This window comes from Petaurus breviceps, unplaced genomic scaffold (genome assembly GCF_028583685.1).
Source record: "Petaurus breviceps papuanus isolate PSGF00001 unplaced genomic scaffold, PetGlider_PUasm1.0 191, whole genome shotgun sequence".
Classification (NCBI taxonomy): domain Eukaryota; kingdom Metazoa; phylum Chordata; class Mammalia; order Diprotodontia; family Petauridae; genus Petaurus; species Petaurus breviceps.
The window spans coordinates 5,038,516-5,063,070 of record NW_027185811.1 but is presented as its reverse complement, the minus strand read 5'-3'; the positions used below and the strand labels follow the sequence as shown (position 1 = coordinate 5,063,070).

Sequence of the window (24,555 nt, the reverse complement as noted above, 5' to 3'; positions counted from 1 at the left end):
TGTCTGTCTCTGTCTGTCTCTGTCTGTCTCTGTCTGTCTCTGTCTGTCTCTCTGTCTCTCTCTGTGTGTGTCTCTCCATCTCTGTGTCTGTCTCTGTCTCTCTGTCTCTCTGTCTCCGTCTCTCTCTCTCTCTCCTGTCACCATCAGGAGGTGAAGAACTTGATCACTTACTGACACACTGAAGGAAGGAGGGAAGAGCCTGAGGGCTACCTTCTCCTCCCTTTAGGCCAAGTGCCTGAGAAACAAGCTTGGGATTTGGGGTTGTTTCATCTGTCCTCTTCAATTCTAGGTACAGGGAATGGAGTCCCTGAGCCAGAAGCTCAAGCAATTACCTTGGAGAGATGGATTCCAGGCCAGATGTTGCATCCAGCATAACAGGGAAGCCCTGAGAAGCCAGGATCACAGATCTCAAGCCCAGGGGATGGGCTTTGGACTTGAAACTTAGTGTGATTAATACTATGTAGGAATGGAGTTAAACTGGGAACCTAATCTCCCTCCTCTCTCCATATTTATGTGTTTGCTTTTATTATACCTTTAAAGTAAAATGCTCTAATATAACCAGGGTGCATGGACCCCTCAAGTGGGGAGGGAACATCACTGGGAGAAAGGGAGAGTTTGAGCCAATAACAGAGACAAGAGACTGAAGTTTCCTATATAACAAAGGATAAAAGTTCTGAAGAACCTTGAGGGAGAGATCAAATGTAGCATGCCTGACCTTCAGGAAGTGGGCACCAGAAAGAGCCTGGTTATGCTTCTGCTATTAAAGGTAAAGCATGTGTAGAAAAGTATTCAACTTTCCACAAGGCTGTGGACTCAAGCTTACTTAGCTTTTTCCTGTACTGACACTTGTCAAAGCAATATAACAAACATCAGATCTAGTGCATGATTTTCTTTCATAAGGCAAGCATGGACAGAACCTTGTCCATAAGTGCTAAAGATCTTACCCACAGTGGGCTTTGGCCTTTCTTTATTCTTTAGCCAGGCAAAGACAACTGGGTCAAATGTAGACCAAGGATCTTAAGAAGGCGAAGGTAAATACATAACGGGGAAGTTGGGTTTTGTGAGTTTTAGGGCCTTTTCAACTCTAAATCCTATGGATTTGTTATATTCTTTGAATCCCCATTTACTCTTTCTTATCTTCTTCTGATATCAGAACTCTGAGAGGCTAAGTCTTTGGAAGAAGCTCATTAGCCCCTGGTTTTTTACTTTCCAAAAGTGGTATAATGCCTCCCGGATGACAAGTCTGCTCCCTGGTGGTCAGACAGCCACATAGCACAAAGATAAGCTGGGTACCTCGTCTGGTTTAAGCAGCTGTCCCTCTGGAGCCAGAACCAAAAATGAAGGGAGAACTGGAGAGAGAAGTTGATGACAAGATGCCTGAGTGGTCAGGAAAACAGTAGAGTTTGATAGGTGGAGAAGATGACATTCAGTGTCTTCCTCTTGGCTACTGCAGAGTTAGGACCCAAGTAATGGAATTCCTTTATTGGCTAGTCTTGTCCAGAAGTTGAGGGCTTTCTATCCTCTTCTTTCCCAGACTCCCTCCCTCAAGTTCTGCCCATCACCCCTCACAATGCCCTTTTTAAAATGAGCTAAATTTTATTAATGGCTTTAAAAATAAATTTTTTTTTTGAGAACTTCCCCTAATCATTCCTTGTGCTGAGGCCAGGTCAGGCACAAGGGAGGGTGAGAATGGGCACTTTAGGATTTGTTGTGGGTCAGATTACAATCCAACTAACTCAGAGGCCCCAATTCCTCTTTTTGTATGCCCAAGAGTTTAGCATAGTATCTGGCATGTAATAGGTTCTTAATAAATGTTTATTGATTGATTGTTTGGTTAACATCCTTAAGCCATTCTTCTAATTAAAGTCATTCGACAAGCATTTATTAAGTGCGTACTATGTGCCAGCTACTGAGCTGAACCCTAGGGATATAAACAAAAACAAAAGATAGTCAGGTCCCTCATGCTATGGGAGGGCATCAGCCTTAAAACTTCCTGACATCAGTCTTAAAACTCAGGTATATCTGCTTCTTAGCTCCATTTTTATTTTCTATTTGTACCAGCTCTCAAGGTCCTGAGTTCCATTTGTTCCCCAGGTATGAGGTCCTGTGGGTTTTTAACAGGCTTTTAATTTCTATAAGTCTCAAAGGGTACTATTTTCTTTAATTCAAACAAACATTTATGTAAGTGCCTATTGTTTTCCAGGAACAGGAAGATAAAGATGAAAATCGAAGCCCAAGAATATTTACTATTTTTTTTTTTTTTGCTTTTTGGAGGGCAATTGGGGTTAAGTGACTTGCCCAAGGTCACACGGCTAGTTTTTGTTAAGTGTCTGAGGTCGGATTTGAACTCAGGTCCTCCTGAAGCCAGGGCTAGTGTTCTATTCACTGCACCACCTAGCCACCCCAACATTTACTATTTTCAGTTCCACAAGCCTATCTGAATTTCATCTCCCATCATGGGCACTAAAATTCAGTTAGCCTTTTCTTATATTAACATGTTGATAAGGCCATCAAGTAAAATCATTAATTCATTAAAATCATTAAATCATCTAATATAATCAAGGATTATGGAGTTAGAGGGGACATTAGAAGGACTCTAGTCTAACTTTCTCATTTTGCAGATGCACAAGCTGAGGCCTAGAGAGACTTGATTATAGTCACACAGGCAACTATGGGAGAATATTAGAAACAAACAAATAACAAATAACCCTTGTTTGTAAAACTGAAAATATTTTGAAATAATATTTCTCTAGCCTAATAAAGTGCTCTTTCCTTGCTTTCCTATTTGAAGATGGGATAGGTCCAGCTGATTCCCCTTAATGCTAATCAATGCCTTCCTCCTATTGATTATCTCCAGATTATCCTGTTTCTTTATATATTGGATATTATTCCACCCACACTCCCACTCTCATTAGACTGAGTGAGCCCCCTTCCAGAGCAAGCACTATCTTTTGCTTTTGTCTATATCCCTGGGGCTCAGCTCAGTACCTGGCACATAGTGGGTGCTTAACTTAATTAGGAGAATGGCTTAATGATGTTAAACAATCAGTCAATAAGCATTTATTAAGAATTTATCATATGCCAGACATTGTGCTAAGTGCTTGGGGATTCAAATGGATGCAAAAATGGTCCTTGCCCTCAAGGAAATATATACAAAGCAAGCTACATGCGGGATAAATAGGAAATAATTAATAGAGAGAACGCACTGTAATTAAGGGAGGTGGGGGAAGGCTTCCTATAGAAGGTATGATCTTAGGTCTTATAGGAAGCCAGGGAGGGCAGTAGTCAGAGCAGAGAAAGAAGAGTGAGTGTTCTAGGCATGGAGAACAGCCAGAGAAAATGGAATTTTCTGAGAGTTGGAGTGTCTTCTTCATGGACAGGCCAGGAGGTCAGTGTCACTAGATCCAAGAGTACATGTCATGGAATAAAGTGTAAGAAGACTGGAAAAGTAGAAGAGAACTAGGTTAGAAAGTTTGTCTAGATAAAATAAGATGATTAAGATATTGACCTAAGGGCAATCTCCTTTATTTCCTGAAGAGATTAGACTAGGGTCTGTCTATACCTTGGGAAGTACCCTTCATTCTGCTTTAACAGCATTCTATCCACTTTACATTCTCTATATCTCCGAGAGGAACCCCGAGGTTTCCTCAAGAGAGTGGCCCCAGAAGCATGTGATAGAGACCTGATAGCTCAGTTTCTGAATATTAGTTCAGAATCTTAATTTTCTTCTTTAGAATTCCTATAAATGACACCCTAAATTGTCTTGAGGCAGGGACATGTTGGAAGGCATGGAGAAACTCTGTCATTTTGGACATCCCTGTCTCTAGTTCAGAAATTACTTGGAATTAATATAATTAAATAAAATGGTTTCTGGCATTAGCTTAAACAGAGAATATGGAATTAATTTTTTTTCTTTGACATAATATGTGTAACAAATTTCAGAATTGGGAATTAGGCTCTGTCCCTGTGACTCCAAGTTCCCCTCTTTTTTTCTTTGAGGGCAATTGGGGTTAAGTAACTTGCCCAAGGTTACCCAGAGAGCTTTTTTTCGTGTGGGTGTTAAATGTCTGAGGCCGGAACCGAACTGGGATCCTTCTGACTCTGGGGCCGGTGCTTTACTCACTGTGCCACTTAGTCACCCACCAAATCACTGCCTCTCTAACATGATTGACTCTCACAAGGAAAGGATACACTTGTACATTTGAGAGATTTGGTGGTGGTGGTAGTGAAGAATACAACATGTACACAAATAAATACAAGATAGTTTGTAATTGGGACCAAAAAGGGATCTAGGAAAAATCGAGAAGCAAGGGATTGCCTTCATTTGGAGTAATCATAGAAGGCTTCATGGCAGAGTATATCCTAGTCTATCCATATTTGTTGAATAAATCTATTATGACTTTATAGACTTTGCCTTTTCAGACTGAAAATTTCTAATCTCTTCTTATACAGTAACTCCTTGATTCCTTCCTTCTTTCTAGTTGTGTATGTTTTGACTAGGTTTATAACCTGGGATCTATGGACCCAAGTCTGTGGATAGATTGCAGGGGGTCCATGAACTTAGATGAAAATAAAATTACATCTTATTTTCACTCACCTCTAACAGAAATTTAGCATTTCTTTTAATTATGAGTTTAAAAAATATTCTGACAGGGGTGGCTAGGTGGCACAGTGAGTAAAGCACTGGCCCCGGAGTCAGGAGGACCCAAGTTTGGTTCTGACCTCAGACACTTAACACCCACACAAAAAAACTAGCTGTGTAACCATGGGCAAGTTACTTAACCCCAATTGCTCTTCAAAAAAAGCAAAAAAAAAAAAATTCTGAGAAGAGATCCCATAAAAGCTAGACTGCCAGAGAGGTCTATGATGCAAAGAAATATGAAGAAGCCCTACTTTGGATCTTTTCTAGTTTCCTTTAATCCTTCTTCCAGGTATAAACACACCCTATTTTGCTGTAAGATTTTTCCTTTTTGTTGTTGCCAATGCTCATCTCATAGTGCACACCATTATTTTTGCCTTTTTGACAGCACTTTGAGTCTACCTCTTCAGGTCACAGTCCATGATGGCTCCCAGTTACCTTTCCCAGAGTTGTAATCAAAAGTCCTTTATTTTATATGTAGCACCCCTGCCCAAGTGTTTGTCATATATGGACATCAAAAAATTAACCCAAGTTTAATGTACTCTGTGAATCAATTTCCACTCAAAACCAAAGCCTATAAACTCCAATGGTCATGTTTACCTTTTTACTTAGTCAATCAGAAAGAACACATCAGCTCAAAGTAAAATACATTTAATCAAATAGCAAGGCAAATTAAGTAGAAAGAAAGGGATCCTCTCTCCTCCTCCCATATCCATAGGGAAACATCTACCATAGTTTTCACACTGCCTGTGGGTGAGGAGAGTGCACACACTTAGGAAAAAATGCAAAATTATGGAACATGCAAGAAAAGGGACATAGAATCAGGGACAAGTGGCCTGAGTACAAATGGGATCATCCTTCCGGTGCTTCAAAACCACTGACATCTTCTGATATTGTCATCATATTTCTCTTTGTGCTCTGAATTTTGGTTATGATGTAGCCAAGAATTTTCATTTGGGGGTTTCTTTCAGGAGGTGCCTAATGAGTTCTCTCTTTTTCCACTTTGTTCTCTGCCTCTAAGAGATCTGGGCAATTTTCTTATAAGATTTCAAGTGAGATTGGCTGGGCTGGTTTCTAGCTGTGGTTTGTGTTGGCTAAGCTACTCCCAGCTACCACCTTCTACTTTGCAGTGGTTAACAAGTCTCTCCTTGGAAAACAGGGGCTAAGGCTTTTCGGTCTGCATAGCTTAAGTCCATGAGAACTTTATTCTGGTTGGCAGTCAGCAACAGCCAGCAGACTGAGTCTATTCTTTTGACTAGTTCTTCTGCTTCCACTTCCCTGTTAATGTGAGGGGTACCACCATCCTCCCAGTCATTCAGGAGCACGACTTGGGTGTCATCCTCCACTCCTTATTCTCTCTCACCCCTCTCAACCCTCTTCTCTTCCATGATGTTGCCATTTCTGTGGTGCAGGCCCTCATTAACTCATGCCTGGACTATTTCAATAACCTGCTAGTTGATTTTCCTGCCTCAAGTCTCTCCCCACTCTAGTTCTTCCTTCACTCAGTTATCAAATTGATCTTCCCAAAATGAAGGGCTGACCATATCACCACCTCTCTCTGCCCCCCCCCCCCCATCAATCAACTCTAGTCATTCCCTATTGCCTCCAGGCTCAAATATGAAATCCCCTTTTTGACTTTTAAAACCTTATATAACCTGCCCCCTTCCTACTTTCTGGTAGGTAAGGTAGGTACTCTTCTATCCAGTAACACGGGTCTCTTTGCTGTTCCTCGAGGGTAACACTCCATCTCCTGATTTCAGGTCTTTGGAAATCTCTCCTCATCTCCAGCTTTTCTTCCTAGCTTTCCTAGATTCCTTTAAGTCTCTGCTAAAACCCTTTTAAACACTTTTGTCCTCTTTTATCTCAGTACTCTCCTTCTGTTGACTATCCCCAATTTGTACAGTATATACCTTGTTTGTACATAGTTAAATATATGTTGTTTTCTCCATTACACCGTGAGCTCCTTGAGAGCAGGAACTGTTTTTTGTCTTTCTCTGTGTTCTCAATGCCTCAGTGTATACAGTGCCCCTATGCACAGTGCCTGGGACATATAAATGCTTGTTGACTGGCCCCAGATATTCCCTTGTCTTGGGCCTAGAATATTCATTTTAAGTCTGGTCAAATCTCTTCTCAGTCAGTATCTTCTCAAATCATTTTGAGTTCTCTGTCCTATGAAAACACAGAATTGTGTAGGGGTGGGGTGATGAAGTTTTGCTTAGCTTAGTTCCTGATTGGTCTGCAAATAACCTTTCAGTCAAGAACAAAAGGGCTAGGTGAAATCAGCGGGAATCTTGACCTCCACCTGGATCTTTTATTCCGTGTTCCTGACTTTACCAACCCTAAGATCTTCCGTCTATTCCTGTGAGTTTGAGTTTAATTTTACTAAATGTTTCATTGGTCACTTCCTCCTTGGAGTGACTTTGAAAAATGTTAAATAAAATCTTTAGTACTAACTCCTGAGAAATTCTCTTTACACTCCTACATCTATTGATGTGTTGGACATATTTAATGATATATTTAGAATGTCTCATGTATTTTTATTGATGTATTTTGCTTTTACTTCACCTTTATTTCTGAATATACCCTTCCTCCCAGCCTACTCAGCAAGCCATCCCTAGTAACAAATAGAATATGTTATTAAAGAGATAAATTGTGAGTCTTTAGAAAGAGAAGTAATGATCCTTAAAAGGCCACAAGAACAGGTCATGTCAGACTAACTTAATTCCCTTTTTTGACAAGTAGGACAGGGGAATGATATAGATACAGTTTGCTTAGATTTCAATAAGACATTTCATAATCTCTCTTATTATATCCTTGTGGACGAAATTGAAAGATATCGACTAGAAGACAGTATAGTCAGGTAAGATTAAGAACTAGCTGAACACTCTAAAAGTGGTGATTTGTAGAATGACATCAGTGCATGATATGGAGAAATGCCCTATAGGAGGTGTTTGAAAGATTGGTTAAAGAAATTTAGTTATGGTCTGTGGGTTTTGATTTAGCTAGTGCTGTCATTTTTGTTATACTGACATGGCCTAACCATGGGCAATTAATATCTCTCCACCTTTTATTAATTTTTTTCAAATTAAATTGTATTTTTGAAAAACAACAAAACTCCACACCTCCTGCCTTCCTCCCACCACCCCAAGAAAGAAAGAAAGAAAAACAAAGCCCTACTGCAAACAAATATAGTCAAAACAAAATACATGTCCAGATTGGTCATGTCCAAGAAAAAAAATGTCTCAATCTGTACTCTGAGTCCATCACCTGTCTATGAGGAGAAGCATGTTTCATCATGAATTTTCTGGAATTATTTTTGGTCATTGTGTTGATAAAATTTCTCAAGTCTTTCATGTTTTTATGATATTACTATTGTTGTATAAATAGTTCCTCTAGTTGTGCTCACTTCACTCTGCATCAGTTCATACAAGCCTTATAAGGTTTCTCTGAAATTATTGTCTTCATAATTTCTTATCTCACAATATTATTCCATCATAGTTATATACTCTAACTTGTTTAGCTGTTCTCCAGTCAGTGGGTACCTTCTCAATTTCCAAATCTTTGCAATCACCAAAAGAACTGCTATAAATATTTTTGTACAGCTTTAGAATTTACTTTGATTAGGACTAATCCCTCTTTTAATCTACCTCTCAAATTACCTCCTCTCGATTTTCTCCCTTTCCTTCTGTTTCCCTCTTTAGTGAAATGTATTTCAGTATCCAACTCTGTGTGTGCGTGTGTGTGTGTGTGTGTGTGTGTCCTTTGATCATTTTGGAGTGAGGCCCTCCCCACCCTTTCCTTCTTTTTTTGTATAGATTTCTCCTTGTACACCCTGATGATGTGATATAGTTTTTCCATCCTTCCTCTCCTTTTTCCTCCTAGTGTGTTTCTTTCCCCCTCTTTTTCCAGTCATCTTGAAAGATGATCTAAACATAATTGGACCACTTCCAGGTCCTCTATCTAATTAGACTCCTTCTATAAGCCCTGATAAGGTTCTAGGGGACACATGTCTCATCTCCCCATAGTAGAATGTAAACGGTTTATCCTGGTTTAGTCTGTTATAATTGCTTGCTTATGTTTACTTTTTTATGTTTCTCTTGACTCCTATGTTTATACATCAAAGTTTCTTTATTGCTTTTTTATCCAGAATGCTTGGGAGTCCTCTATTTCATTAGAAAGTACATTTTATAGAAGTATAGTTAGTTTTGTGTGTATGCTATAAGCTTATGTCCTTTGCTTTCTGGAATGTAATTTTCCAAGCTCTCTTCTCCTTTATCATGGTAGCTGCTAAACTGTGATCTTGACTATGGTTCCACAGTATTTTAATTCTTCCTTTCTGACTGTTTGTAGCATATTTTACTTTGACTTAGAAGCTCTGAACTTTGGCTATAATGTAGCTAAGTATTTTCATTTTTTTTTCAGGAGGTGACTGGTGGATTCTTTCTATTTACATTTTGCTCTTTGGTTCTAAAAGATCTGGGTGGTTTTTTTTCTTTGTGTTCTTAGAATTTGATATCTAGGTTCTTTTTTGTGATGGCTTTCAGACAGCACAATGATTCTTAAATTATGTCTCTTTAATATTTTCTCCAGTTCAGTTGTTTTTACACCAGATATTTTCTTCTGTTTTTTGAGTCTTTTCACTTTGTTTTTAATATTTCTCATTGTTTCATGGAGTCATTCAAATGGTCCATTCAAATTTATAGGGAGTTGTTTTTTTTTTCTTTTGGATCATGTTTTGTACCTTTTCTGCTAAACTGATAATTCTATTTCCAATTTCTTGTTCCATTGGTCTCATTTCTTTTCCATTTTTTTCTCCTAGTGCTCTCTTTTGATTTATTTTTAAAAAATTAAAAACTCGTTTAAAAGTTCTTGCTTGAACTTTCCCAGGAATTCTAGTTGAACTTGTACCCAAACTGTGCTTTCCTTTGAGGTTTTGCTTGTAGATATTTTAAAGTCATTTTCTTCTTTCAGGTTTGTGTCTTGAGCATCCCTGTCACTATAATAGCTCTTTATGTTAAAAAAATTTTTTATTTGCTCATTCTTTCAGCCTGTTTCCTGACTTCAGACTACATTAAGGACGGGCTCTTAGTTCTGGAGGGAATGTCTGAGTTGATCTTGCTCATTGAGTGTTGTATTATTTTAGGATCTCAGGTACAGCTCAGTCTGGTACAGCTGCAAGCTTACAGTACTTCCAAGATGATCTGATGCAGTACAAAATCCCTTTTCATCTGAGTTCTGTAAGTTCCTGACCTGGGTTTGGGTCTGAGCAATGTGCCTGATGACTTACCCTTGATTGGAGTTCCTGTAGACAACAGCTGGACTCAGCCATTGTCAACTGTCTGGGAAGTTCTCCTTATTCAGAGTGACAGAACTGTAGGCTTTCTTTGGTATTGGATTCCTGCCCTAGTTATTCCACAGCAAGTTTATGAACTGGACTTGAGGCTGGAACTCAGACCCCAATCTATTCCTGGGGTCACAATCACATAACTGTTTCCTTGCTTTTGAACTTGCTTTTAGTTTATTACACTGCCTGCAGCCACTCTTCATCCTGGAATGCCACCCCTAGGCACAAGTACCTTCTTCAGTCAACCCTGGATCTATGACTTAGAATGGGATAGTGGGTGACAGAGCTGCCCGTTGACACTTGTTTCTGCATTCTCTCCAAGGATAGGTCCCTTTATACTGAACATGAGGACTCTTTTTGCTCTGTTGTACAGCTTCTTCCTATATCGGAACAGTCTGAGTAGCCTTTCTTGGTTAGAGCCAGTCTCCAGTGCCTACAGATATCTCTGTCTCCTGATATTTCTCTGGGCTGGTAAAAGATGCACTGTGATTTTTTTCTCTTGGACTTCCCAATCAGAATTCAATCTGGTTCATTTTCTAGATCTGTGTATAGGATTTGTGGGATAGAGGTTGACTGTCTTTCCTGCTACTTCATCATCTTTGTTCCACCTCCCCTTTTCTTTTATTTTAAAGCCCTTCTAATTAGATTCCCAAGACTTCAGGGAAATGCATTCTTACCATTGCTTCTTTGGTGTATGCCATCTTTAGCTAGTAGTGTATTATTCCTATCTCTTAAGCCATGATCCAAAAATCCAAACTCCATTCTCAAACACTTATCTATTTAGTCGACTGTTCACTTCTTCTTGGGCAGACTATGTTTTATCCTGTTATGGGCTCTATATATTGGGGAAGAACATTCACAACCTTGAGTTTGTAACCTCCTTACCAAGATGATGATGAGACCAAAAGTCATACCATACAAAGATCAGTTAAAGAAAATGGGATTTTTTAGGCTGAGGAAGAGAAAATAGTGGTGGATAGAATGATACATCATAATAAAACATCAATTATTTGAAGGACTGTCATATGGAAGAGGAATTAAACTAGTTCTACTTATTTCCATATGGGTGGATAGAGTGGATAGAGTTGCAGGCCTGAAGTTAGGAAGACTCATCTTCCTGAGTTCAAGTTTGACTTCAGACACTTACTAGCTGTGTGATCCTGGGCCAGTCACATAACCCTGTTTGCTTCAGTTTCCTCATCTGTAAAATGAGCTGGAGAAGGAAATGGCAAACCACAGCAGTATCTTTGTCAAGAAAACCCCAAATGGGATCAAGAAGAGTTGTACATGACTAAACAATGACAACAACTTGTTCCCATAAATCAGAACAAGGAATAGTAGAAGGAAGTGCCAGAGAAATAGATTTTGACTTCCTAGCAATCAGAGCTGTTCCAATGTACAGTAGGCTATTTTAGTATACAGGGGGTTCCCAAGAACTTGAGATCTTCATCTGGAGAACAGATTTTGTAAAGGGAAGAACTGATCAGTTAGAGAATGGATTATATGATTTCTGAGGTCCATTCTGAGAGCAAGATGTGTGATCCTGTGCTCACAGGTTCCCATCCTTTGTCTCCTATCTCTAAACCACTTTCCTATTCATATTTACTCCCTCAAAGAACTACAAACAATTCATTAGAAACAATTTCTCCTTACCAGAAACTGTTGAGTTTTCTCCTGATGGTTTTTCTTAATTATTATAGACTTCTGAAAAGCTGTTCAAAGCCCATAGGGTCATAAATTCAGAGCTGTAAGGGACCTCAAAGATGGAGTACAACCCACATATCTTACAAATGAGGAACCTGAGGCCCAGAGAAGTTAAGTTCTTTGCTCAGGGTCACATAGCTAGTAAGTATCTAATGTAAGATTTGAACCTGGGTCTTCCTAACTTGGAGTTAGGAAGTCCAGTGCTTTATTCACTACACCATGCTATTTCTTTGATATGAAGTTCCCTAGGTTCCCCATCATCACTCTGATATACAAGGATCACATTAGTGACCCACCAATCTTCTTGTGGTTTTTTATGAAGACAAGTTACATATTTGAACCAAAACCCCCCAAATTCATCTTTGAGTTTCTTCAGAACTCTGTTCACCCAGCCTGGTGATTTATTTGCCCTCTCTATCCATTCCTTTAATCAATTTGACTTAAAATATCCTGACTCTTTTCTAGTCCTTGGTTTAATGCTTCTCCGCACTCACTTGAGGTATCTTTTCTCTTTTCAAAAGATGTCTTTCTTCCTATAATAAGCTGACTCCCAGGTAACCATCAATGGATTTTTTTTTTTACTCCAGAGTCTGTCACCCTTTGCATACAGTCACTAGATTTTTGGATCTACAGAACTGTAGAGTTGAGACAACAGAAGTTATCTTTTCTAACCTTGATCCAAAATGGGAATCTCCAACACTCACAATAAATGATTATTCAACCCTGCTTGAAAACCTTTAATCACAGCAAACTCTCTACGTCCCAGGTAACTCATTCCATTTTGTTACAGTTTTATTTATTGGTTTATTTTTTCTTAATTGAGTTAAAATATGCCCTCATGCAACTTTACCCCATTGCTAGAGCTCTGTCTTCCAGGTAAAGATAGCATTATGCATGATAACCCAAAGTTCCAATTTTTAAATTTCCACCCATTTCTTCTTTGCTGATGTCGCACCCCTTTCTGGACGAATGGGCCAGACTAGCGCCCACATTTTCTTATTAGTACTTTTTCTAAAATTAAGTAACCATACTATGGATGCTACCTGATTGTTCCCTTAGCAGTGTGTCTGGTATGGGTTGTTGTCCATGCCACTGGAGGGATCAGAAAGCTAGGTGCCTTGTGGGCTAGGTAATGTATATTTTCAGCATATCCATTCCAGGGTCAACTCTTCCGGTTCATTTTGGAGGCCGGTATCAGAGCCAGAGCTGGGAAGGTAGATACATAATGAAGCCAAATGCACTTTATTGATAAGACAATAGCATCATACAGGCAAGAGAGGCCCCATGAAGCCATGGTCAGAATAGAGTCCAGTTTACATTGACATTAATCAAGCTATCCTGTCCCAACAGGGAAACAGCCAAGAAGATTACCTAGACGAGATTTCTTTCTAAAGTGCAGGGTCTACCCAGAGGGACTGAACAAATTGAGAGACTATATTTGAACTGCAGTTTATTATAATGGGGAAAAAAAGCACTAGATTGGAAGTTGGCTTGAGAAAAGGAGCCAAGATCTGGAGCACTTTGATCTCTGCCCCGCCCTCCCTTTTTATTGGAGAGCAGGGCTTCCCAACCTTCTAGTCTAATTCTTTCACCAGGAGTTTGTGTGTCAGTCTTGGGTCTTAATCTCAGTTCTTAGTCCCAACAGATTGTGTGACCCTGAGGAAGTTGCCAGTCTGGGCTTTGATTGAGATGACCTTTAAAGTCTCTTCCTGCCCTAATATTCTCTGATTCCAGTCAGGGATATTAGGAAGACCAAAGAAAGCCAAAGGAGAAGAAAGGGTTGTCCCCCTGTTAGGTGTTCTCAGAAGAGTTCTGACCATTCAAATCACCTATCTACATATGCCCTGTGGCCTAGTAACTATACTGAGAGATCCATATAGAACAGGGATTTTTAACGTGGGACTTGTGAAATTAAAAAAATATATACTTTGATAATTTTATTTTAATATAATCAGCTTCCTTTGTAATCTGATGTATTTTATGTATTTAAAATATTATTCTGAGAAGGCTTTACTAGACTATCCAAGGGGCCCATGACAGGGAAACCAAAATGTTAAGAACCCCTGCTATGGAAAGATACTGCTTTATAACCCTTTACCCCAACTGTCCTTCCACATCACTTGCACCCTTCCCACCAACACCTCTCACTGAATGAACCCATTCCTGAGTAACCTGTATGATGGTATCCCACTTACTCTTTGCTTGGAGCTTTGTAACTCATTCATAGACGAACTTGAAGTTGCAGAGAACAGGGTCACTTTAGGCTTCCTTTTTGGCCCAAGGTAGGGAGTAAGAAAAGAAAGGAACTAGTGCTACTGTTCTGTAGTCTTACTTTCTCTCCTATGGGTATGAGGCACCAGCCCCCTTTGAATATTTTTTCTGGGTGGGGACCTGAGGCAGAAGAATTCTAGCCTAATGGGAAGGAGAGTGTGACTTTGGCTCTGGGGTCCACTATTAGAGGATGATGTCTTCAGGTGAGTGAAGGGAATCTATTCTGGGAATAGAGTTGTTTTGAGCAAGGGGGCCAACTCCTGGAGCTTTTTTTTCTTTGTCCTCCTTATTCACTGAGAAGGAGGGCTTCCCAATTTTCCAGCTGAGGGGATGAAAGGAGTGGATGCTGGCGGGATGGGGAACAGGATGAGAAAGAACTTCAGGAAATCTTTCTTTTAGGATAGGAGGCAAAACATTGTTGGGATAGGGGTCAGAGTAGGGAATGGTGCTTTCTGCTTCAAGGGGTTTTTGTGTTCTGTCACTCTACAGTTCCTTTATGACAGCCTCTGGAATGAGGAAAGAGGCCATGGAGGCTTAGGAGGCTATCTGTATGTGTCCTCCCCCTCCTCTTCTACTATCGACATACCTGGGAGTTGGCAGAGAAGATAAGAGATAGATTTCCCTTCTTTTGCTTTCCCCATTATAGCTTTTGTCTTTCATTTTGCCCCCTTAGCAAGTGAACTCTCTGATGGTTGCCCCTATTCTATAAATGAAGATATAGCTGACTGGGTCCCAAGCTCAGGACAAGGGGTCTGCTTACTACTGCTGCTACCAAAGAGGCTTTGGAAGCACTTACTATGGTAACACAGAAGTGGTGTGGGCACTGAAGGTTAGGACGGGAGGTTACTATCACCACAGTCACATTGTCCCTGGAAAACCATTGCAGTGAATGTCCTGCACCTTTCCTTGTCTTCCTGGACTCCTTAAATCCAACCCTACTATAGTTCCTAAGTAGCACAGGCTGGTCAAAGATATGCATATTTGCAAGCAGATTATTCATCTTTGGAAATGGGGCAGGGGCTGAAGGATCCCTCTAGGACTCAGGTGTCTTGGAGGCTCTGCCCCTGAGGAGTGGACATGTTCCTATTACATGACCTCACAATACCTTCTGGCTGCCATGTTAGGGAAGATACAGGCATCCATCCCCAAGCCAAGCCTTAACATTCAGGCTCCTGCCTTCTGATCCCTGACCCCTTTGAGTTTCCTTGACAAATAAACAGTGACTCTTAACCAAGGACCAAAGGGACTAGGAAGCCTTCAAAAGGGTGTGGGATGGGGAGAGGTCCTGGGACCCCTGGCACACAGACTGGACAGGAGGAAGGATTGACCTGGCGTGGGGGGAGGGAAAGGAAGGCAGGCAAGGAGGAGGTTGAGCTCCAGAGAGGCGGGGAGTACTGCTCAGCAGCAAGTAGCCAAGGGACTCTGGAGCTGGGTGCCCATTTGCACCACCCCCTCAGAGTGTGCCTCCCACCCAGGCAGTAGCACTGACTGCCCCAGTCATGAGATCTCATTGCCAAAAACCTCGAGCACGAGGGGGGTGAGCTTCATGCTGTGCTCTGGTTGGAAGGACAGGCAGCGGTACTGCTTTGAGTGTTCCTCATTGAGACTGCGCAGGTCTGCCAGCTTCTGGATCATCTTTGCATAGAGCAGGTGACTGCCAGGTGGAGGGTGGCGACAGCGAATGTAGGTTTGCAATGTGTTGGACAGCCGATCTTGGATGGCCTCAATGAGCGCTGCATCCTGCACTCCAGGCCGGTCTGCAGGAGGGAAAGTGTCATGAACTCCCTCATGACAGACATTTCCCCCCACCCCACTACATATTCACATGTGGAGTAAAGTGCTGGCTTGAGAGGAACCCCTTTCCATTCTTAGAGTTCAGAAGACAACCCTGACTATTCAGGGCTGGGTTTGAGAATAAAGATAAGTCATTTATCCTTTCTCTCAACATAACCTGGATCCATGAACCCCAGTAGGTCCCTTCTTCCCCACCCAGCCAGATTCCAGTTTTCTTTGGACATACCTGGGGACACAATGCAGATGGCCATGAGTAAGACATGTTCTTCTTCATGCAAATTTAATTTCTTTAACCCAATCTGGAACTTGATGAGAGGTTCAATTAGTTCTAGGCTGTGTCCAGCTGTGGAGGAGAAAGGCCATGGATTGTGGGATGTATTCAAGAGTTTAGCCCCTCAACAAGAAGGTAGTTGAGTTCCTTCCCTCACTCCCCAATTCTCCACCAATTTTCTGGGGCTAGGAGGGATGGAGGGATAGAGGGTGGAGAGGGCTTGTAGTGACTTACCTTTGGCGACATCACTGATACGGTACTTATATTCTTGGCTACCACAGGTCCAAGACATGTCATCCACGGTGAAGGACTGGTTGGAGCGGAGCATGATCACTTCTATGGCACTTGATTTGAGCAGCACAATCTGGTCCTCAGAGGTGAGGTCTCTATGGAGCAGGGGTGGGGGTAAGGGGGTGTAGAGAATGAGCCTGGGGTACTGGCCATTACTGCAAACCCAACTCATACTAGTAGTACTTCCTAGTACTGTGAAGACACGCAGAAAAAGTAAATAAAATTACTTCTGTCTTTTAAGGAATTGAAGAGTACCAATATTAACTATTCTCATTTATAGAGTTACAAAGAGTCTTACGTACAATATATCTCATTTTATCTTCCCAATGATCATAGGAGATAAATAATAGAACAGATGAGGAACTTGAGGGGCTGGAGAGGAGGAATTATTTTCCCAAGGTCACACAGGTTGTGCTTGGTGGCGCTATAATAAGAACCTGGGTCTTTTTTTTTTTTTTAATAGGTTTTTTGTTGACATCACAGTGTTTGGCACATAATAAACACTATATAAATATTAGTCGTTACTGTTATCTTTTGTTTTGACATAGCCTAGATTTTCCCCTGTATCCCTCGTCTTTTCTTCTCCCAGAAAGTCATCCTTCACAACAAAAAACTTTTTTTCTAAGAGGAAGAAAAAATTCATCAAAATCAATCAATGCATTAAAATAGCTGACGTTATATGCAATGATCCATGTATTCAAAAGGAAGTTATATCTCTTTTTGGGGGCCAAAATCCTATCTCCTGCTTCAACGTTCTTTCTATAACACCACTCTTCTTCATATAAGGGAAAGACTAATAATAGAAAAGGTAATTTAAAAAATAGGCCATAAAAAACCAAGATAGTCTGCAATTTAAGTATCAAGGCAAGCAGTAACATGGTGGCTTTAAAGTGGGGGCAGCCAGTGCAGTAGAGGAACCCATGCATTGGGTAAGGCAGTTAGACTAGATGGTCTCTCTAAATTTTTCCTACTCCAAAGCCTGGCCAGCCAAACCTGATACAGCAAAAATTGCAGTAACAGGCAGTAAGAAGCTGGGGGAATTTCTTTGCAGGCTGACATTGACTTAACAGCTTGTTAAATAATATGCTAAGTACTTAGCTAATGATTAGCTCCTTTGCTTTGAGTCACTACCTTGGCCTGGCAGGAGAGCCTGGGGCTGTCAGAATACATAGATTTTCTGAATCCTTGCTTTCTGTCCCTTTTCTGTTTTTCCCCCCAAGGTGAGTAGGAGCAAAAACCTCCTTTAGTTTCTTCCCTGCTATATCTGTTCTAATAGATTTTGTAGGCAAACTATACTTTTGTGTGTGCCTACCCAGAAATACACTGTTCCATGAGTACAATTTTCACTTTCTTTCCTCTGTGCTTTCCCCCATATCAGATCATAGGATCTGAGATGTAGAATCAGAAGTGACCTCAGAGGTCACCTAGTTCAATCCCTTCATTTCACATGATTCTCTATGACTGAAATAGCCTCTTTCCTGGCAGAAATCCTACCAATCATTCAGGGCCCATACAACTAGATCAAGTGTGTTAGGCAAGTAGGTAAAACATTTTCTAGAATAAAAATTATCAGGCAGGTCAAACCTTTGGATCAAGTAAGTTGGCTTTGGGACCATAGGCTACATGTTAGATAACCTGGCATTTGTTGTTGTTCAGTCATTTCAAGTCTTGTCTGGCTCTTTGTGACCCCATTTGGGATTTTCTTGGCAAAGATATTGGAATGGTTCACCATTTCCTTTTCCAACTCATTTTACAGATGTGGAAACTGAGGTAAACACTGTGCCACCTAGCTGCCCCAACCTGGAATTAGAGTTAGACTAATTGGTCCCAGGTTTGAGTGATCTATCTAATATTTTTGTATATTATATATGTATTATGAATATATATAAATATGCATAATTTGTATATTATAACATATTGTTTATATATTAAAAGCACAATATAATCTTATTTGAGCCCCATTCTGGTCCTCTAGGGTAGGTATATAGGCATTATTATCCCCACTTTACAGAAGAAGCAATTCAGTCTCAGAGAGGTTAAGTGACTTGCCCATTGTCACATCACTACTAAATATCAGAGGTAGGATCTGAACCCATGTATTCTTGACTCTGAGTCGAGTCACTGTCTATACTGCCATGGGGTATAGTTCTTCCAGCTCTAGCAAAGTTCTTCCACCTAGAGCAACAAAGAGCAAATATTCTCAATTTTCAGTCAACCCATCAAGCAGCATATATTAAGTATTTATTATATGTCAGGTCCTCAGTTAGATGCTGGGGATAAAAATACAAAAAATTAAAGGAATCCCTACTTTCAACATGGTAGAGATAACAGATGTCAGTGTGTAGAATCATTACAAATAAATACAAAGTAATTAAGTAAAAGATAGTTTGGAAGGGGATCAGGAAAGGTTTCATGACAAAAGTCATGTCTGATCTGAGTTTTGAAGAAAGAGAGGAGTTCTATGAAGTTCAGGTGAAGAAAGCATTCCAGGCACAGATGATAGCCCGTGCAAAGGTATAGAGACAGCAGAGTGTCATGGATTAGGAACATAGAGAAGGTCAGTTTGGCTGATCATCACAGATATTTGGAGGAATACACAAACACATATATGTATATATGTGCATACAGATATATCGTATATAAGATACATATATGTCATTTCTAAAGAGATGATATTTAAATACATGTCCATGGATTAAATCAGTAAGAAATGGAGTGTACAGAGAAAAAAGAAAAGGGCCCAGGACAGGAAACACCCCTAATTAGGGGACATGATATGGATGATAAGCCAGCAAAGGAAATAGAAAGAAAAATCATACAGGTAGGAGGAGGCCCAGGAGAGAGGAGTGTCAGTAAAACCTAGAGTATCCAGGTAGTCAACAGGGTCAAATGAAAAGATATGTTAAGAAGTATAAGGAGCTGAGAAAGACGACATGATCTGACAGTTAAGAGATCCTTGGGAACTTTGGAGAGAGCATGTTCAGTTGAGTGATCAGTTAGGAAGTTAGATTGCTAAGGGTTGAGGAGTAAGAAAAGAAGAAAGTAATGAATGTAGGCAGTTTTTTAAGACCTTTGGGATGAGAGAGGAGAAACAGAGGATGATATTTTAGGAGGATGGCAGGGCTTAAATAAAAGTTTTCTAGGCATGAGAGTTGAGCATGTTTGAAGGCAGTAGGGAAGGAACCATTATATTGGGAGAGGCTGAAGTTTAGAGAGAAGGGGGTTGATTGAAAATGTAATATTCTAGAGGAGATGGGAGAGTATGGTATCAAAGAGTACATGTAGATTGGCTGACTCAGGCAAGGAAAAGAGTCATCCTATTATCATAGACTGGGGAGAAGAGGAGAGTATGGGATGATGTCAAGAGGTTTTGAGATAAAAAGGAGAGAAAAGAAGAGATCTCATATTGAATAGCCTGAGTTTTATGTATAAAGTAAAAGAGAAGGCTGTCAGCTGAAAGGGGAAGAGGGGTGGGGAGAAAGAGGTATGGGAGGCTTGAGGAGAGAAGAGAAAGTTTGGAATAGCTTCTGTGGAGAGGAGTCAATTAGAGAGGAATAAACAAATTGCCTTGCTCTGGTGAGGACCCAGTTGAAATGAGTTATCATGGATATACCCACTCAGCATGACTGTCTGACTTCCTCCAGCTCTGACTGGCATGTGGAAGAGGCAGATGGTAAGAACAATCTAGGGTTGAGATTTGACAAGGAATGATCAGAATAGTACAAAGGGATTAGGAGAGTAGAGGACAGTATCACAATGAATTGGATAACTATAGGTTTGAGATTAAAGAGTAAAGTCAGAGCAGGAAACTGAGAAAAAACTGAGGGGCAGAGGGATTGGAAATTGAGATGAGGGTGAATAAAAGGTTTAGAAGAGGTGAGGCAGAGGGAGAGAATAGATGATAGCTATTGAGACTTTAGAGGAATATCAGAGTTTTTAATTAAGGAAGTGAACTAACTCATGAGTGATGGTGAGATTGAGGCTGTGCCTGTCCATCCTTGTATGTGAATGAGGTGGAATAAAGGAATAGGTTGTAGGATTCAAAGAAACTTAAGAAATGGGAGTTTAGAGAGTTTGAGGGGACATCAGTATGTATGATCAAGTTCCCTAGTGTAAGGGAGCTGAGTGGTACAGTGGATAAAGTGCTGGACCTGGAGTCTGGAAGACCTGAGTTCAAATCCAGCCTTGGACACTTACTAGGTTTGTGTCCCTAGGCAAGTCACTTAACTCTGTTTGCCTCATCTGTAAAATGAGTTGGAGAAGGAAATGTCAAACTCTAGTACCTTTGCCAAAAAAAACCCAAATGGAGTCATGAAGAGTCAGAAACAACTGAAATGATTCAATGACAACAACAGTGTAAGAGTAGAAGTTAGTGCACCAGGTGCTGAATTCTTTGAGAAGCGGGAAAAAAAATGGTTTGGGAGCTAGTACTCCATAGTTGCTATGATTGAGATTGGATGAAAGAAAGGTCATTGAGTGATAGTGGTAAAAGGAAAATCTGGAAGTGGCAGTGGAAAATAAGGAGTATTCTAATTCCATATAGGGTTGGTATGGTGGTGGGGAATGAGGGTGGAGGGGAATGGGCATGGAGGTGTGTGAATGAGGGTACAGCCTGTGCTGGAGAGGATGGCTGGTAGTGATTCAGTGTCATCAACCAGATGTCAAATCTCAGTGAGAACTGGATGATGGAAGGAATGTAAGAGAAATTGGTTCAGGCTGAAAGGATGTTTGTTAACCTTGGAACAAGAATTCCAGATGGTGCAGTGGGAAGGGTGGGTAGTGTTAGAGTGAGGCATTAGTGGGATAGGACTGAATAGGATAGCATGAGAGAATAGGAGATGAGAGACAGAGAGAATATGTTCCTATGTGGCTTGTGATTGGTTGGTACAAAAATGAGAAGACAGAGGTGGAAGGAGATTGTTAATCCTAAGTGAGGTAGTATGAGGCTATGAATAACAGAGCTCACAGTCTCTGAGAGGTATATAAGTCTTCTATAACAGTCCTTATTAAATTATTAATTATTAAGTAGTCAAACTATTTAATGATATATTCACAATGTGGCTTCCTTCATCCCAAATTTTATCTTCTCTAGGCTTATTTATCTCTAGTACCTGTGTATTCTACTACATGGTTTCCAGATGCCTATCATTTAGTTTCTCCTCAGAAGGTAAGCTCTAGTGTGTCAATGTCCTTCAAATTGTGCTCTAGATATGGCCTGACCAGAACTGTAGTACAGTGAGGCCACTACTTCCTGTGATTCGAACAAAAATTTTCTATGAATACAATTTAAGATAAAAAATGAAGAGAATCTGAATATCCTTGGTAAAAAGTAAAGGAGCAGTGACAAAGGAGAGGAGAGAAAAATGAAGGGGAAGTAAGAAAGAGATTTCAGGAGAAGGGAGAGGCCAGCTTCTAGTAGTCTGCCTGAAGTCTTAGGAATTCAAAGAACTTTGAAGACTTTACAGATGTAAAGAATGGTTCAGTTTAGCCTGGGTCATTCCTCATTCCTTCAAGAACTTAGAAGAAATTAATATGGAAGGGAAAAGAAGCAAGCTAAAGGAAGAAAAATAATGACTTTTATCTTAGCAAGGCAGGGAATGACCAGTGTAGGGAATGGGTTGGACTTAGGACAAAGGTATCTAGAATGGAAGAATACTGATTGTAACCTAAACTGTAGTATCTCCTTGTCTTCATTTCAGCAGGTAATCAGTCATATGCAGTTTGGACATTTACCAATTATCATGCCAATAGTCAGTGCTTTTTATGTCCTAAAGACAAGCGGTCTAAATAATGTGTTGCTGAAAAGGCAAATCAAATCTCAACATGTCATTCAAATCAGGACCTTTGGCTCTAACGTTTTATGAACAGATGGGAAGACTGCTATCAGTCCTTTCAGCTATACACAGGCTCACACCCCTCATACTTGAAGTGTTTGGCAATAACATCTTCCAGTTGGGTCACCTGGTGGTGCCTGGGTGTGGGTCACATTCTGAAGAGTTTTTTGGAAAGGGCTTCTAGTTCCAGGAGTAGCTCTCCCCACCCTTCCAGAACTTAGCCTCTCCCTTCACATCTCCCTGCCTTCCCTTCCCACCAGCAGGTCCTGGCTCCCACCTAGCCTAATCATCAAGGACCCCTGGAGCTACTGGTCCCTATGGACTTCAGTTGAGTCAATGTTTCTTTGACAAAAAGACTCAAGGATGCCAGGGCCAGACAGCAGAAGGCTCTATCATCTCTTAGCCTTTAGCCCAAAGGATGGATATGGATACATGGGGTCTGTTTTGGTACCCCAGCAATGATTTCCTTATACTGTCTTCTTCCTTCCAGGGAAAAAGATAACTTGTAGGACACAAGTCTTTTAATGCCTGGCCTAGAGACTGAGGAGGAACAGTCAGTCAATTAATAAGCACCTACTATGTGCCAGGTATTATTCTAAGCACTGGAACAGGGCCAAGGCCAGGCTCATATTCAGCTCCCACTCTATGCTGGTCACATACTTATGTAGGAACTTCCTATTATATCCCCCCACCCCTAGCCTATTCACATAATAGTCTCATCCTCCCTTCTCTAAACCCTCCACCTTCCACTCCCACTGCTGGGCACCAAGATCAAAGCTATAAGGGATAAAGTTACTGTTCCTTCAGTTCTTGGAATAACAGAACCCCCAAGCTCATAAACCAGAAGAACCAGGTTGCTGGGAGACTGCCTGCCCTACCCAACCCCACGTGGGTCCCACCTGGGCCCTGAGGTCTTCACCCTGATCTTTACCACCCTGGACCTTGGCACAAGCTGCACCATTGTCCTTCCAGAAGACACTTGCCTAGGCAGACTTGGTCTGCAGTGAGAAACAAAACAAAACAAAACAAAAAGTTGGCACTGATTCAGAGGAAAACAGTGTTTAAGATCCTTAAGGTAACTCAGAAATAATTTCGTCCTAGGCCTATAGTGAGCTTTCATTCAGTGTTAGTCGTGTTTATGTAGGAATTATTTGTGTGTCTCCTGGACCTTTTGGCAGTCTGGTGAAGCTTGTGGACTTCTCAAGATAATATCTGTTGCCTACATTCATAATTGAAGGAAATACTACATTTACAGTTAGGGAAAATAAATATGTAATTTTTTTCCCATCCAAGTCACAATTCTCTCCCCCCAGATCTAGCCATGCATCCCTTGGGGACTCTGTGGACCCAAGGTTTAGCATCGCTGACCTAGTCCAACTCTCACATTTTACCAATGAGGAAACTAAAGGCCAGAGAAGTGTCAGGATTTGATTTCAAATCTAATATTCTTTCCACTAGAGATATCTTCTGCTACCAAGGATTGGCATTGATTATTTAGTTCATGTTATCATTGAATTTGCCATCTACTGAATTTGCCAACAAACAACTCTCTCTCTAGCCTTTCAAGCAGTTCAGTCCAGCATCAGGGAAAACCAAGGAGAATAGGGATTTGCTCTTCTCAGATCTAGAAAGTGAGACTAAAGCCACTGAGAGCCACTGAGGTGAGTAGGGTATGAAAGGAAGGAGGCAGAATTTAGGACTCACTGAATGAAAAATTCCTTAGAGGTCCCAGTACAATCCACCACTACATACAAGGTGGATTCTCATTTCAGTCAGATCTATGGTACTTGTAATTAAGTCTCATTAAAATGGAACTATGTTGCAAAGGTGTAGAAAAGAGGTATACAGTGCTGTTTGTGATTTTTCTCATTCGTTTACACAAAACAAACACTAGCTCTATGCTAAACCATACTTGCAAGCCATAACACACTGGATGGGAGTGAGGGGAAATAGGAACAAGGGGATATTTTGCCAATTTCAAGTGGGCACATGCTGGGTATATGGCAGACACAGTCACAATCCCTTGTTTACTGCTTGATTGTTAAGACTGTTCATCCTTGCTGTGCTCACTCTATTTGAACACAGTTAAGCTACCCTTTTAGTAAATAATAATAATAATAGCTAGCATTTACCTGGGCCTTAAGGTTTGTAAAGCACTTTATAAGTATCATCTTATTTTATCCTCTTGGAAGATAAAATGCTGGGAGGTAGATGCGGTTATTACTTCCATTTTACAGATGAGGAAACTGAGTCACAGTAAGGCCCAGTTTTGCATATATAGTAAGTGTTTGAGGCCAGATTTGAACCTCAGGTCTTCCTGACTCCAAGTCTAGAGGTCTAAGTCATTGTGCCACCTAATAACATTTTACTCTGATACTCTGTTGTGGCATGGAGGTGATCCTGGGTT

At 40.7% G+C, this 24,555-nt stretch overlaps 1 protein-coding gene and 1 long non-coding RNA gene across 3 annotated transcripts in view; one reads left to right on the top strand and one right to left on the bottom strand.

The window, feature by feature from the left end:
- Window positions 1–21,609, top strand: part of LOC138164711 (uncharacterized) — an 86,557-nt gene extending 64,948 nt beyond the window's left edge. Inside the window, exons 1-3 of one of the 2 annotated variants that reach the window (XR_011169160.1) lie at window positions 11,922–12,453; window positions 16,305–16,400; window positions 21,407–21,609. This is a non-coding gene — a long non-coding RNA (uncharacterized lncRNA). Of the gene's footprint in view, window positions 1–11,921; window positions 12,454–16,304; window positions 16,401–21,406 lie in introns of those variants that run through there. The other variant, XR_011169159.1, reaches the window with a different exon arrangement.
- The window catches only part of VDR (vitamin D receptor), a 60,001-nt gene continuing 47,902 nt past the window's right edge, over window positions 12,457–24,555 (bottom strand). Inside the window, exons 8-10 of the mRNA XM_069092681.1 lie at window positions 16,258–16,409; window positions 15,979–16,095; window positions 12,457–15,715 (exon numbers count right to left, since the gene is read on the bottom strand). Coding sequence (XP_068948782.1) covers window positions 15,456–15,715; window positions 15,979–16,095; window positions 16,258–16,409 — 529 coding nt within the window. The 3' untranslated portion in view covers window positions 12,457–15,455. The remainder of the gene's footprint in view (window positions 15,716–15,978; window positions 16,096–16,257; window positions 16,410–24,555) is intronic.